The following is a 16,489-nucleotide window of genomic DNA, read 5'->3' on the forward strand; positions in this document are numbered from 1 at the left end:
CTATTGGATATCATTGTACAGGGTGTTTAGCAAAAGCGATTAATTTATGCAATGTTTGGAGAACCATAACTTTGTTATTTTAAATGGAACACCCCGTATTTTTCTAAGGTTTCGGATAGCCTTATTAATTCTCTTTTATTTTTGTTAAGCATATGATATATCTAATACGTGTACTTTTTGAGAAAATTAGACTGTTTTAAAAATGTCAGTATAAACGTGATTTATTTACAAAATGTAGGCTATGGAACAACATTTTTGAACATATAAGTAAGTTTATGTCGAAAAAGATATAGGTGCAATACACAATATTAAAAAAAATACAATGAAGAATTAAGCAACAACCATTAACAAAACAAAATTAAAGTAAATGTTCAATATAGCCTCCTTGTTGTTGAACACAAGTTTCAATTCGTCTAAGAAATGAAACATTAACGTTCTGCAACATGTTTACGTTTATTGTTTCAAACGCATCGCGAATACGATTCATCATATTTGCTTTCGTCGTTGGTGGTTCTTCATATACCAAGCTTTTTACATATCCCCACAAAAAAAAATCTAATTTTGTCAAATCCGGAGAACGTGGTGGCCATCTAACAGGACCTCCTCTGCCTACCCACCGATCAACAAAAATTCTGTCTAAATGTCTTCTAACTATCCTACTATAGTGAGGTGGCGCACCGTCGTGCTGAAACCACATTCTTTGCCGAACGTTTAGTGGAACATCTCCTAAAAGTGCTGGCAGGTGATTTTCCAAAAAATTCCAATAAGATTCTCCGTTAACGTTTCCCTCGAAAAAATACGGCCCGATCAAACAAGATCCTACTATCCCTGCCCAGACATTTACAGACCATCGATGTTGGTGGTCTACTGGTCGTATAAAATGAGGATTGATAGTATCATAATAATGAAAGTTATGGCGGTTAACGTAGCCATTTTTGTGAAACGTTGCCTCATCGCTGAATAATAGATAATCAAAAAAATTATACTCTTGTTGAACTTTTTCTAATGCCCATTCCGAAAATTCTAGCCTTTTCTGGAAATCAGTTGCATCAAGTTCTTGTACTAATTGAATATGGTATGGATGAAATTTATATTTTCGTAAGATTCTTGAAACAGACGTTTGGCTGACGTTAAGCTCATTGCTTATTTTGCGTGTACTAGTGTGCGGGTTTTCAACTACCTTTAATAATACAGAAAGTTCGTTCTCTTCCCGAGTGGTTCGTTTCTCGCGATCTTTTTTTTCGTATTTGACGTGTCCTGTTCTTTCAAACCTTTCTTGAAGGTTTTCAAATGCTTCAACCCTAGGATGCCTACGCTCTGGAAATTGTTGAGCGTAAAGTCTAGAGGCAAGAAATGGATTTCGCTCTCCCGCACCCAAGAAATATACCATATCAATAAGTTCTTCTTGACTAAAATTCATTTTAATCAAACAACAGATTTTGGAAACACGTTATGAACAAACAAAGAGAAATCAAAACTTAATTGTTTGACACTTCGTATTGCTATAAAAATCTTTTCAAAGCCTACTTTTTTTTAATAAATCACGTTTATGCCGACATTTTTAAAGCAGTCTAATTTTCTCAAAAAGTACACGTATTAGAGATACCATATGCTTAACAAAAATGAAAGATAATTAATAAGGCTATCCGAAACCTTAGAAAAATACGGGGTGTTCCATTTAAAATAACAAAGTTATGGTTCTCCAAACATTGCATAAATTAATCGCTTTTGCTAAACACCCTGTACAATGATATCCAATAGTATGAACAGTGTTCGAAAGACCCAAGCTTTGTTTATCGACACCCCAAATTGCAATCTTCAATATTCAATATTAATGCAGATAACGAATTTTAAGTGACCACCTGAATTTTCAAACTTTTTCACAAAAAAAATAATAACTTGGCAACCTTGCATTCAAAATTTAAAAACAAGATATGCAGTCGTAGCATTTAAGACAGCAAATCAGAATATGTAAAAAAATACATAGCGTTCCATTTAAAAAAATGAAGTTGAGTATGGTCCTGGAATAGTGAAACACCCTGTATAGCTGAAAATAATTTTAATCGATACAGCTTTGATGGTAATATATGATGGCATAAAAACATTTCTTTTATTTTCAATAGTATAGCCACTATCTTCCGTCCCCGCACTATTGACTCACCCTGTATATGCACATAAACGTATTGGTCAGATGCCTACTCATGGGGATCTTTATGACTATAATACTCGTAACAGAGATCGCAGATTGACTAGAGGGCGGCGGGGTCGAATTACATATGTCTGGTTTTATATAACAGGCTGCCAGCTGGCGTTCGTAACTTGACACAAGCTAGTTTAACGTCTAAGCTCAGGTTGTATCTAATTGTAAAGGCGTTCTACTCTGTTGACGAGTTTTTGCAGAGTGATGTTGTAATATAGGGAAACGCTACGTATTCATATAAATGTGTAATAAGCGTTAGTAATAGTAGTGGTAATGGGTTTATAACCCTTACCAATCATATGATGTATCTCCCTCCTTTTGATTTTTAATTATTAATGTATTTTTGACGAGTGTAAAACGACAACCTTATGGCACAATAAACGATTATTATTATTCTTTAGGTCGTACGTTATTTTCGCTATCATCCAATTTTAGCCTCTCCCATAATCCCTGAGGTTGAAAGTCATCAGTGCGAAATTCTGAGGTTTGCGCTCACCTCGCTTGCCAAGCGGGTTGGTGACTACCTGTTGGAGACTATTTTATTTCATCTCTACCCTCCAGGCAAGCATGACAAGCATTCTCCTATCCTTCACCCAGGGACGCGGCGCCTAGGGGTTACAAGCTTCTCCGGAGAAGGTGTCTTACAATTACAAAAGAAGTTGTGTCATTGCTGAAGAGTAGTTCAGACACCTGTTTTAAATTATTTCAAATTCAATATTATGCCATTCGACTGTATATTGTTTCCTCTTGCTATAGTTCTGTTCTTAGCAAGGATTATTGTATTGCCGATGTGGCAATACAACAATTTTATGAAGGCATTTTGTGTGGCAATGTCAATTCAATGTCCTTTATACGACATTCAATGTTTCGTCCATTTATCCTATATAGGGTGAGTCAGGAGGAACGGACCAAACTTTAGGAGTGTATTGTACGCTTGAAAATAATGTAAAAAACTTATATGTTGTTATCCGATTTTCGTTTTTAGAAGTTAATGGCAATATTTTCGAACAATTATTAAAATAACGCTGATGATCAATATTTAATGTTAATGTATAAGATTTTGTTTAATTGTAGTTATGCAGTAAGAGTTATGCAATAAAAAAAATAAAACTAAAGAAAATCGGATGACATATTAGTTTTTTTACATTATATTTTAGTGTACAACACACTCCTAAAGTTTGGTCCGTTCATCCCGACTCACCCGGTATAGTATTTCTCACACTTACCTATGTAATAATATGTGGACGGACTTTTGACTATATTATCGTAAGAAATTCGTTTTTATTTATTAATACGTTTCATAGTTTACTAACTGTCTCATGTCTCACAACGATAGTTTATGGTTATTTGTTTCGATATATGTGAACTGTTGCTTCTTCTCCTTGTTGATCCCTTGAATGCCATTCGATGTATAACCGTTCCTTTAGAGTACGACCTTTCAAGGGAGTTCAAAATTCAATTTTTTCCGTCTTGTAGTCTCCTGAGGTTTTGTAAAATAATGCGATTTTTCAACATCTTTAATCGTTTTGTAGAGTGTTTCTAGATGACAAGAGTGTGATCTTGCTATCAATTATAAAGCTGTTTCTTTGAATAGCTCCATATAAAAGTAAGCAATATCTGGCGATAACTGCTGATACCTCATATTGCTTGTAAATCTCTGTTCTAAAGATTAAGTAAATCGATGACAAGCAAAACATCAAGTTTCATCTCTTAACGACACTTTGCTAAACAGCGATTCAACCAACAAGCCGATTAAAACTGTGAAACCAAGAAAAATTGAAAAACTTTAAGCATTATCATAACACATCCATGAAGATAACTAAAAACATTCTGAATAACGTATTGTGATGTGTTAGTTGAACATGAGGTAATTTCTTCACATTTTCAATAAATACAGTTCGAATGTGTTTTAACATATTTGAATTGACAATTTTTAACAAATATTTGGTAGCAAAAAAATAAAATATTTGCTTTTATCAATATTTATAAATATAAATAAATCATATAAATTTCATCAAATATTTAATCACCTTGATACATAAATAATTACTTTTTTGGAACCTGTATTTGCTTGATCTATATGGACATATAATTTATATAATCTACGACTGCTTGGATAAGTCATCATTACCGCACTCATTTGAGGTGATTTGAGTTACGTAATGAAGTTCATTACCGCACTGGTTTCATTACGTAACGCATTTTTAACCTAATCAGAACAGACTTAATTTATTGAAACGAGCAACAATACAAAAGAAAAAGTGCTATCTACTTATAGAGAAACAATACTATTTATTATAAACATTAATTGTTATGTTTTTACATTTCGAAACACTTATTCCAGATGAGTAAACATGTTGTTGAAACTGACAATTCAAAATTGTCAACAATCATTTCAACATATTTTTATAAATGTCAAATAGACTTTTTTAAAGAAATTGATTTTTTAGTAATTTTTAGCAGTCGTAGATAATGCTGTATATCACACGTGGGCTGCAGCATAATTACAGTACTCGTGTGATATACAGCATTCTTCATACTCGTACAGTAATTATGTTTCTAGCCCACTTGTAATACAAATAACTATTATAATATTTTTTAAGTATCAACCTTTGTAAAGTTGTAAAGTCTCAAGAAAATTGTTTTCCATTTGTTGAAAACAGTGACATAAAACGATACTTTACTCTTTAAAAAAAACAAAAACAACGTATTTATACAATTTATATCCTTCCGTATAGCGCAACGTTTACGTATTCGCACTGCACGCGCCGTTTAAATATAGCGACGAGGATTGTGTCCGCCGATATTGTGCAATATTTCACGCAGGTGTATTCTTGGCACACTCTTTTCGAGCTTCGGCCTCACCCCCATTGTAATTTACGAGTGTTGCGCATACGTGTGACAGTTATGATTATAGAAACGGGTATCAATGGTGTCACCTATAGGATGCCGAAGCGCTTTCTACCACCCTCTCGTATCTAAAGCTACGTAAAATATTGCATTGTTGTACACGGTCCGGGCTGCTACAACATATCTAAAGTGGTTAGCCGTATTAGGGCGGCCGCTTTAACACAATCCAGAGGTAGCCGTGTACAAGAGGGAACAAGTTATTGCACGTGACGTGTCGTTAGGTAATTTATTTATTATCCGGATGGACATGTTCAACATGTTTTATTTGATTAAGACATATAATAAAAATGTAACAATAGAAAAGAATGTCAAAATAAAAACAAATTAACGAATTGTGTACTGATCTCAAAACAGAACGAAATTACCAGACATATATTTACGTTTAATAAAATACTTATTTTCATGTTTCCGAGATAACATTAACTTGAGTCTACCCTTTTACACACAGGAGTCGAGTTACAAACCGACTGCACAAACGTGCACTTGTTATTTAACTGGTACAAGTTTATTGTAATAGTGCCCCCCAGCAACTTAATAAAAATGTTTCCTTCTCTAACCGTCCGTCCAAACACGACATTATGTTCTCGTTGCCGACCTAATTTGATTACCTACCCCAGTTCTTCACGGGGTCTACTACGCTTGTAGAATGACAAATGCAACTCAGAGAGGGGTTGCCGAGAAATTAACAAGCTCCGTGAAAATTATTTACGCGTTTCCATTCCATTCCAAAACCAGCAAAAAACTTACTTTAACGCCAACGCTAATTAGTAGTTAACACAAATAATAATGTGCAAAAACTCTATTTCTTTAAAACAAAACAAACACTGTTGGTTGTCTGTTGTGGAATTCTTTGATTAGACCTTATATTATTTTTGTAGAATTCACAGAATTGTTATTACTGCAAAGTCAATTTATTTGTTATTGCGGCGCAGTAAGAGAAATTCAGGACTTTGTTAATACATCTTTTGGAAGACAAATACTTAAAGTCGAGCAAGGTAAAGATGAGGTTTTGACTTTTTTTTAAATTGATGGTAGTTAGATATCTCTTACATTCCTTCTCCACATAGTGCATCGACACTTGCTGTAGACTCTACAGCAAACGTCGAAAAGAAATTTGTATTAACGTCATGCCCGGTATTGATGGTAAAGACTACGAGGATTAACTCGAATGTACTGAGTGTGCCTGTGCTGATATGTTTCATTCTAGTGTCTGCACTGGCTCAAGTTTTTCCCTGCAGATACACAAGACCTCAAAAAACGAAAGTCCGTTTTTAACCAACTTGTCGTCCTGCTAGGTAGCTTATCTACACGCTCATTATAGATAACACCAGCATGACCCTTCACTTATAAAAGTTTTACCACATGGCCTTAATCGTTCAACCTAGTGATGTTGTTTAAAATTTCCACTGGTGCTTCAAAAAGTTTTAGCGATCTTAGCGTGGAACATTTTATGGCTCGAAACTGACATTTTAAAGCTGACGTCGTGTATTTCAATCTCTATACACAGGGTGATTCTCAACCTACACTCATAAACTGAGGGATCTATATCTCATGACAAATAATGACTAATAGATGAAAAAAATTGTAGTAAAAGTTTTTAGTTTCCTAGATATTCGATATAATCGGCGTCATCTAGCTAATGTGTTTCGTAGAAGATGGATAGGTTGAGATGGTCATATGGCTTAGCCATCATGACTCAATCCTCTTGATTTTTGCTTTTCTGGTCACTTAAAAAGCATAGTGTACGGCATGGAAGTTAATACTGAGCAAAATCAGATACATGCTGCTGCCTAGACAATCCGCCAACACCCTGGTTTTGGCCGCGCAAGTGGGAGATCGTGGATTCGAGGATCCCAATTGATAGAAAATATGGAAAATAACTTCGAACACTTGTTGTATTCTTGATTTGAAAGTAAATATCACTGATGTCTATGAAACAGAAAATCTTTTACTACAAATTTTTTCGCTTATTAGTCATTATTCGACGTGAGGAGTAAATTCCGATGTTTATGCGTATAGGTTGGGAATCAGCCTGTATAGAGTCAGAACGTTTTAAGTGTTAAAATGTAACGTGGTCTAAATTATTTTTACTCATTTGTATTTTATCTTACAACTTTAAAGAATTTTTTAATCTAAACTTGTTATTTGATATTTTACTCTATTTTTACATCACTAAAAATTTTCTATTTTGTTAAATTTAAAATTCTAATTATAATATTATATAATATATTATATATATTATAATTTGTAATTATATTTATAATATTATCATGATTGTTAATTGATTGTAGGGTCTCTGAGGATGACTATTAGCCGAAACTAGTAAGACTCACGTTGTTTTGTTTCATTACAGACCAGTTTTTAAAGTACAAAACAGCTTTACATATTAATTCTCCTAATTATTTAGAAATACTGGAAAAAATGTATTTCGAATGTAATTCTCTTTTATAATTAGCACGTATAACGAATGCAATACCTGTCAGATATACTTTAAATCTTTTTAACATGCACACTATTGCTAGTGCTTTCAACTCAAATGCTTCGTAGTTTACTGTTGTCCATTTTGCTGTATTTGATATAGTACGCCAGCGATTCCTAATGAGCTTGGGACAGTGTGCAGTTCAGTTCGGTTTCTACGACAGCATATCGTTGCGTAACGGTCTGATTTTTTGGTAGGTCTTTAATGTATTGTTTTGGTGTAAATTTGTTTTGTGTTGTCAAAGAAGGAAGATTTTGGGTTGCATAATACGCGTAACGTAATATGTTTATTTATTTTTATTGTTTATTATACATTTGTATATTAATACATTTGTTTGTATTTTTTTTAGCAGCGTACTTCTAGAACTTTCTTAATTTTCCATTTTTATATTCCTCTTATTCCTAATTTCAATTCTTTCCTATTTTCTTTTTATTTCTTTTATTCAAATTTTGTTTATGCGCAAGTTCAGGTTTCTTGTACAACGAGAGTATTTTTACAAGTCTTCAGAGACGATTCTCGCTCTCTTTAAAACCAGCTTTGATACGTGCCACACCTGTGAGTTTCGGAAATTTTTGGTGATAGCCATTTTGGTAATTTTAAAACTATTTGGGTTGAAATTTCCATTTTCCTTATTTGGAGGATTTATCACTTGCGAAATAGTTTGGGACGCGATCATTTCATTCCTATTTACGGTTTATCCGGATTTTCTTCGTATCATATTTAAAAACAAAATTTTTATTCTGGTTAAGGCCTCGAAGATCTGAGGTAAGACTTTTCTTTTAATCCTTAATTTATAACTCTTTAACAATCTTTGCGTTATTTAACAAAATTACTGTTTTTCCTTTTTCTTCTCCTTTCTCTTACATTTCTATTTCTTTTCCTAGTTTTCTTTATTTTCGCTTTAGGCCTTTTGCATTGGAGAGCATTTTTTTGGTTTATTTACATTTCCTGTTGGGAGAAATCAAATTATTAAATTTTGTGTTGGGAGTCAATTTTTGGAATCCATCTCTTTCATCAATATCCATCCTTTTCTAAGTTCTGGAAGACGTTGCTGAAGAAGAAAGTTACTGGATTGGGTTCATCACAGTCAAGGTCAGATAAAAATCTAAAATAAAATAAAGAATTACAACTTAAAATTATTGTATATAATTTAGTTGCTTGTTTTTTTTTTGTACTTACCGTTTTTGTGATCTATTGATTTTTGATTTCGGTTTTATTTTTTTATTATTACGGCTTTATTTTGAGCTCAAATATACGGAGTCGTGCGGGATCAATTTAGGGATTTTCGTTTTAGTTTTTTTTGTATTTTTTTCATTGTTCAATCGCTAATGACATTATTTTTTTTGAGTTTTGTTTTCGGAACCTGGTATAGTTTATTATGTTTTGATTTTTGCGAAATTTTTAAATTTCTTTTTTTTTTGCTGTCTATTTTTTGTTTTGCTTTTCGTTCTTAGGGTATTATCACAAATAAATATTATTGCATCTCAAATCGACTTCGACTTATTTTTTTTTGTTATTGTATTTGTTGTTTTTGTGATTTGTTTGCAACACTCACTTTCTTCACGTCACAGTTCGTGGACAATACGGGAGCAACTGTGTGGCGCCTTAAAGAAATTCTACCCAACCCAATCCCCAATTGAGCTAGGCGCGGACCCGTGTTGTGTTTGGTGTTGTAAATGTGTTGGTTATTATAGGTAATTTTCTTGTTATCGTAATTAAGGTGTCACAGTTGATTTTGCAAAACGCGTGTGTTTGTTCTTCTTTCCATTAAAATCGTGCTGATTTCAATTGTAAATCTGTTCTACGACACTTCTCAACGTTCGTACGTCTTTGGTCTGCGAAATTTCAAATTGTTCTTCAACTTCCTGGTTTCTTGTACGTAAGTTACTTTATCCTTTTCCAGAAAAAATAGCAAATCTCCAGCTTAAGAGTCAGATCTGCATCTCACAGTACATCGAAAACCATTCATAGCTTTTGCATTCCTTCCCCTCAATTCTGTTGGTATCTGACGGTATCATATCATCCCATATAATAATATTGCTACATCGTACTTTAGAGAACCTTAGAGAATTAATCTCTGGAAGACTGTGGGTGGTTTACAATGCCTATCAGGTGTGATAAAAACAGTTTTCTCTTTAGCTCTATTCGTCACTGATAATATCCACTGTGTAAAATAATACTAGATATATCTATCAGCGGTAAATGATAATGGTCCTTTACAGTCATTTTATTTAAACCTCTGTATCGATACAATGTCGCACTTCTCTAATCTTTATCTTCAATAAATCACAGGACTGGCAAATAGTGACCTGGCGTCTTCAATAACATTTGCGCATTTGAGCTCTCCAACTATATCCTTCACTTGTTGTCGTTTGCTATTCGGTACGGTATAACATACAGGAGTATCACCAATCAATTAGATACCCAATTCAATTTTGGTATTATGCACCCACTCGGCAGATGATTTTTGCAACCAAGTCTCTGTAATCATCTAACTGTAATCATTAACTTTTTTCTTTTTTTTGTAGTCATTTTCGGTATTTTTGTCCATTAATCTCACTGGTTACTGTATTTTCTTGTTCTTCATGCACGTTCCACTCTGGTTAGCTTAGTTCCTTTAGGAATAATGTGGTCTTCATTGAAAATATTCAACATTGGTAAAACAGATTCGGACAAGATAGCTTGTCCGAATCTTTTTCTTATGTACTACTTTCCACACATAACTAACGATTAGCTTATCGCTTACTATCACAATATGCTTCAAATAAGTACTAGGGACACTTTTGTTGGTCCATCGTTGATTGAAATATATGTGTGTGATCGTAAAGAAGTAGACCATAGAGGGATCCTTCTTTAGTTATCCTAGGGCAGCACATTCTCTTTATCGTTGATTTCCACCACGAAACAATGATCGACATTTCCTTGAAAAATTAGAAATCATGTTCGAGAATTAAGGTATCACATATGATACAATTATTATTATTCTTGTTAGTACTAATAAATGAACTTATTATTTTAAAAAGTTCATCACTTCATTTAATAATTGTAATTTTCTCTTAGAAATGAACTAGGAATATTGAATACTAGGAAAAGCATTGAATAAAAATTCTTTTTATGATAAAAATGGTATTATTACATTGAGCGGTGAAATTTATTTCCTTTCCGAAGAAATTTCATTGTTAGTTATATTCTGCTGAATGAGAATCATGATAAGAAACTTAAATTACCTCAGGAGTTACGTAAACGGAAAATACACGTAAAGTTTGAAGTTTCATGGTAAACGTTGGTCGACACCAGCGGTTACCTGCTAATGAGTACGTAGTTGCTTCCGTTGAAGTTAAATCAAAACATGCAAGAACTCTGCCTAGACTTAGGCGAAATCTAAACAGTTTAAAGTGTCACATCGTTTTTCGAACGTAATTTAACAGTTTGCAGGAAAATACCGTTTCCAGGAAACTCTATAAATTATTCGAGTTGGTAACTTGAATGATTAATAAATTAAACTTTCTGCAAGCGACTCACTTTGAAATAAATAATCTAGTTTTCTCTAGTTTCTTTCAATTTTAGAATCTATACCTAATTATTGCCGCCATATTGTACAATAAAATTGTGGAATAAGTGAAGTGCAATCTCTTTTGACAAAATGAATAAAAACATTAAAAGCTCGCGATAGCGTTCTAAGAATTTAATTTCCTTCCTGAGGGGATTAACTCTTTAGGATCTAATCCCTTTCATCGAGACACAACGAAAGCCCTCCGACAGTCATTGTTTCGGCTGAAACTGGAGTGTTATTCATTTTTTCGTCTCTCTTTTGGAACGGATTACGTTCCCCACTTAATTTCGGCGAGATAAGGGATGCCAGTTTGAGGCGTTTTCCGTCGTCGACAACTCCGCTGTACCCAAACTCGAAACGATTGTATTTTTAATCGCGGCCAACGAGAAAAATTATTCAAATTAGAGTCGGAAATATATTATACACCTGAGAGTTACCCAAGTCGGAATTTGTGCGGCTTCTCCGTTCGCCTCTAGCTTTGCATTTAAGCAAGTCGGAGAGTTTGCTTTTACCAAAACGGAGAAATCTTTAAGCACGAGAGCTTTAATAATAATAATAATAATAATAATAGATATTTATTAACCCCATTATATGCAAAATGAATTACAAAAAAGAACCTACAAAATAAAAAACAACAATAAAAAAGTAACGTAATCGAACAAAATATCAATTAAACTAAATTTGGAGCTAAAAAGGACCAAGTCAGTTAAGCAAGAATGCTAAACTGTTTTTCATTGGCCCTTGAATATAAAAAAAAATATATAATACATCATAATGATGAATCGAAACCCAACCCAGCACCAAGTCAATTGCCACAGTGTCAACTCAGAAAATTGTAATTTAACGAATTAAAATGAAAAACAAAAGGTGAAATCATAAATCATAAAAAAAAGTATTAATGATATTAACGATGACTCATTTCCTCCTGCTGCATCCACAGCTCCACTTTAAGTTTTCTCTTGAATCCGCGCTCATTCTCCAGCCTCATCGGAATAGGAATGTTGTTATAAATGTTAGGCACACAGTAAGAAAAAGCTCGCTCAAACAATTTAAGCCGGTGCTTTGGTATTGTTAACGTATACCTGTGTCTAACATTTATATTATGAACATCAGTACGATAACTAATTTTGTTATATAAATAAGGAGGAGTCTTATAAATAAGTATTTTATGATATAAACAAGCACAGTGTAAAATTCTCCGTCGTGACATATCTAGCCAACCGACCCAAGCAAGCGAGTGAGATATTCTCTCCCGTCTTCTGATCCCAAATATAAAACGAAGGCAAGAGTTCTGTACCCGTTGAATTCGAATTCTGTCCGCAGCATCAATACAAGAATGGTAAAGCGGATCCCCGTAGTTAAAGATGGATAACACAAGTGCTTCGCACAAATGTATTCTTAATTTTTGATGTAAAAGGTTTTTGTTGGAATACAATAACTTGAGGGTGGAATAAGCCCGCTGAAGAAGACCTCTGACATGATTTCTAAATCGCAAATCAGAGTCCAGCGTAACACCTAAATTACGTACTACATCTGAAAGTTGAAGTCGTTGGTTATTAACAAATATATTTAAGGACTGCCTAACGTTATTCGCCGGCAACCCTCCTCCAAAGACGATAACAGAGGATTTTGATGCATTTATAGATAGACAATGACGCCTGGTGTTCTGAAGCAATAATTCAAGATCAGAATTAATTCGAAATTCGGACATACCCAAGTCCCTCCCATCAAAACCGAGGTATATTTGAGTATCATCAGCATACATGTGGGTTTTGCAATGCTTTAGATTGGAACAGAGATTAATGGTGTAAATTAGGTATAATATTGGTCCCAAGATTGATCCTTGAGGTACACCTGAAGTAATATAACCTCTCTTCGACAAAGCACCCTGAAATTTAACAATTTGCGAACGATGTAAAAAATAGTTTTTGAAAAAATCGATAGCCAACGGGGAGAAACCAACATAATGAAGCACAGCAAGTAAAGTCGAATGATGGAGGGTGTCAAAAGCCTTAGAAAAGTCAATTAGGATGAGAGCCGTAACATTTCCCTCATCCAATCCACGCAAGATATCATCGGTCACATTCAGAAGAGCTGTAGTACAGCTGTAACCAGGACGAAAACCAGACTGAGTAGATGGAAGTAAATTAAAAGTATTAAGATGATCCCAAATCCTTGCAGCCACAATCCTTTCTACTATCTTAGAGCAAACATTTAAGATGCTAATAGGACGAAGATCATTTAGTCCTGAGGGGTTACTGCATTTCGGGATGGGAGACACTAAGGCAGTCTTCCATTGATCAGGAAAGACACCCAGTTCCAGACAAAAATTAACAATATGGCACAAATACGGAACAATCACAGGGCAACACAGAAGTAACATCTTTACGCTAATGCCATCACTTCCAACTGCATTGGTTTTAATAGATTGCAGCGCACGACAGATTTCGTTTTCCGATGCTAAGGAAAAGGATAAGGTAGTACAGATCTGAGGCAGAATATTAGAGTTATAGAATTTAATAAGTTCTGCATCACCAGAGTTAGTAATTTGAGAGGCTAAAAAAGAATTGTTAATCAAATCAGCATCACCAATGTTGCTGGGAATACTACCAGTCCTATTACCGCTAATGCCCAAAGACCGAAAGGCACCCCACAATTTCCTGGAATCACCACCCCTGAATATGTGAGATAAAAAAGCTTTTTTTTCACGTTGAAGTGCATTATTGGTGAAATTACGCAATTCTTTATAATAGCTAAAATCAGAGGGTAATCTGGAGGCCTTAAATGACCTATAGGCTTTATCCCTCAGCTTCATAAGCAGCTTAATATTGTCAGTTACCCAAGGGCGATAATTCTTACGTAAAACAACAGTCTTGAAAGGTGCATATATATTGAAAAGATTGATAATATGATAATTAAAGAAATCAACCTTATCACTAATACTGGACATATGCAAAAATTCCCACCAAGGCACAGCACGCAGATGGTCCAGAAAAGCTTCCGAGTTGAAATCCTTAAAATCTCTATAAGTAATACTCTTAACAGGATTTGGACGTATTTCAAATGATAATGCGACAAAAACAAGTGAATGATCAGCAATATTGTGGATATCAGCGACTCCACATTCATCAATTGGTGCATCCACATTTAAGATTATAAAATCAATCAAGGTAGCGGAAGAAAGGGTGATCCGTGTTGGACTCGATATAACTTGGTGAAGACTAAACTGCTCAATGGTAGGAATAAATCGATTACCATAAAAGCCATCAACATCTAAGCCATTGATGTTGAAATCACCTAAGCAGACAAGTTCCTCAGAAGATGGAGCAAGATAGGATAGGACATCTTCAAAACGCGAGAGAAATTCACCCAAACCTCCATGAGGTCGGTAAACAACACCAATAACCATGGAAACAGGAAAATCAATAAGTTCAATCCAAAGATGCTCTATAGCGGAAGATATTTCTTGAAATAAAATATTATATTTCAGTGTCGATTTAATGTAAAAGCCAACTCCACCCCCCGAACCTGCATTAGTGTGACTACAAGGACACAATCTACCAGCAAACACGGATTGATAACCATTAATTGAATATTGTGAAGTAATTGTCTCAGTATAAATCCAAGTTTCAGATATTGCAAAAATATCGAAGTTCCCATCGACAATCAAATCCTTAACATTTAGAAAATGAGCGGGTAAAGAACGAACATTTAAATGAGCAAATTTCATTATTGATCAGTTATAGATAGTACTATATGTAGAAATCAGGAGAACAGGAGGAATTCATCAATTTAATTGTTAAAATTAAAAAAATAAAATAAAACAAAAAAACCCTTTAATATAATTTACTCAAAAAAAAGAGAAAAAAAGAAAACAAACTCAACCGAGTTGACAATGTAAATAGCATAAAAGGTAATAAAAAAAAAAAGAAAAGAACAATAGAAACTGGAGAGGGTACCAGGGTATGGGCTTCAATTCAAAACAAAACAATAAAAAAAAAAGCAAAGATGCGAAAGAAAATAATCAAACAAAGCGAAAAATTAACCTGGCTTTTATATATCTACCAAAGTCCATGCCAAAAACTCTATAATACATAATAAAAAAAAGTTAGTTAAATAAGCGAGTAATTATGCACACAATAAAAACAAGAAACAAAGCAAATAATAAAACAATAAAGATTAGTGAATTGGATTTCCGACTGGCTGAGCTCTTGATCTGGTAACTCTTCCTTCTTGATTCTTGGGTTTAAGATATTTTTCCAAATCATCAACATCACGGACAATAGCTCTCTTACCATTAGATGTGGCAACAAAGATTTTACCGTCAGCGGTCCATACATTTTTGGGACCTGCAGCTGCAGTGGCAGACTTATAAAGCTCCATGCGTTTCTTTGTTAGCGATTCAGTTATTAAAAATTTTGTCTTTTTAAGATTTCTCTTATTCATCCATACAAGATGCCGAGTAGCGTACGAAATAAATTTAATTATAATGGGGCGAGGTTTCAGTCTTTCAGTTTGTTGAGATGAAATACCATCCTTGGCTCGGAAAGCACCTATACGGTGCGCTCTGTCAATGTTTGATAAGTTCAAAGTAAACCCTTTCATTTGCAAATTACTGTTAATAAATTCAACCGCCACCTCGCCTGTATCTTCACCATTAGATTCTCTAACCCCATGTAATAGAAGGCAGTTCCTCCTAGAATATTGCTCCAAATCGTCCACCCTATTATCCAAATGGGAGATAATGGTTTTCATCTCATTCATCATCAAAATCATTTGATTTTTAAAGGCACCAAAATCTCGAATTATTTCCTGAAGTTTGTTTTCATCGCAATTCTGATGTGTATTGTCTTTGACTCCATCTAGTTGTGTTTGAAAGGTAACCATGGACGATAAAAAATTCTTTTCCATAGATGCAAGAGCATCTTTTATTAACTTATTCTCAGTCATGTTTATATCCACTCTATTTTAAACAACAGTACAAAAAAACTGGATCTTACGCGTACAAGGTCAGCGCACTCACGAAAACACCGTGCGAGGACGAGAAGAAAATTAATCTCACAATAAATATAATATATATTTAAATAATCGCTAAATAAGACTAATTATTTTTAGTTAGGAACAATCAAACACTATTAAGATTCTTTGTGGTTCGAAACAAACTCAAAACTCGCACTAAACACTACTTAAACGAGTTTAATAGCAGGACCGGAGGAAGACGTTTACTCACTATACGCCATCTTCAAATCAATTGATTCTATTTCTTTAGGCAAAAGTGTGTAGAGTTTTGGGTAATATCGTAATAGTTTGAGGAATTGAATTGGAATATTTAATATCGATTAAAACG

At 34.1% G+C, this 16,489-nt stretch overlaps 2 protein-coding genes across 2 annotated transcripts; both read right to left on the reverse strand.

Annotated features, from left to right (window-relative positions):
* Positions 1–358: 358 nt before the first annotated feature.
* On the reverse strand, positions 359–1,420 carry LOC139430486 (histone-lysine N-methyltransferase SETMAR-like). Its single transcript, XM_071197546.1, has one exon. It carries the CDS (start codon positions 1,418–1,420, stop codon positions 359–361), a length of 1,062 nt encoding a protein of 353 aa, XP_071053647.1.
* Positions 1,421–15,321: 13,901 nt separating this feature from the next.
* LOC139430487 (uncharacterized) lies at positions 15,322–16,092 on the reverse strand. Its single transcript, XM_071197547.1, has one exon. The coding sequence runs from the start codon at positions 16,090–16,092 to the stop codon at positions 15,322–15,324; it is 771 nt and encodes a 256-aa protein (XP_071053648.1).
* Positions 16,093–16,489: the final 397 nt, after the last annotated feature.

The sequence above is a fragment of the Onthophagus taurus genome, chromosome 7 (genome assembly GCF_036711975.1).
Source record: "Onthophagus taurus isolate NC chromosome 7, IU_Otau_3.0, whole genome shotgun sequence".
Classification (NCBI taxonomy): Eukaryota; Metazoa; Arthropoda; class Insecta; order Coleoptera; family Scarabaeidae; genus Onthophagus; species Onthophagus taurus.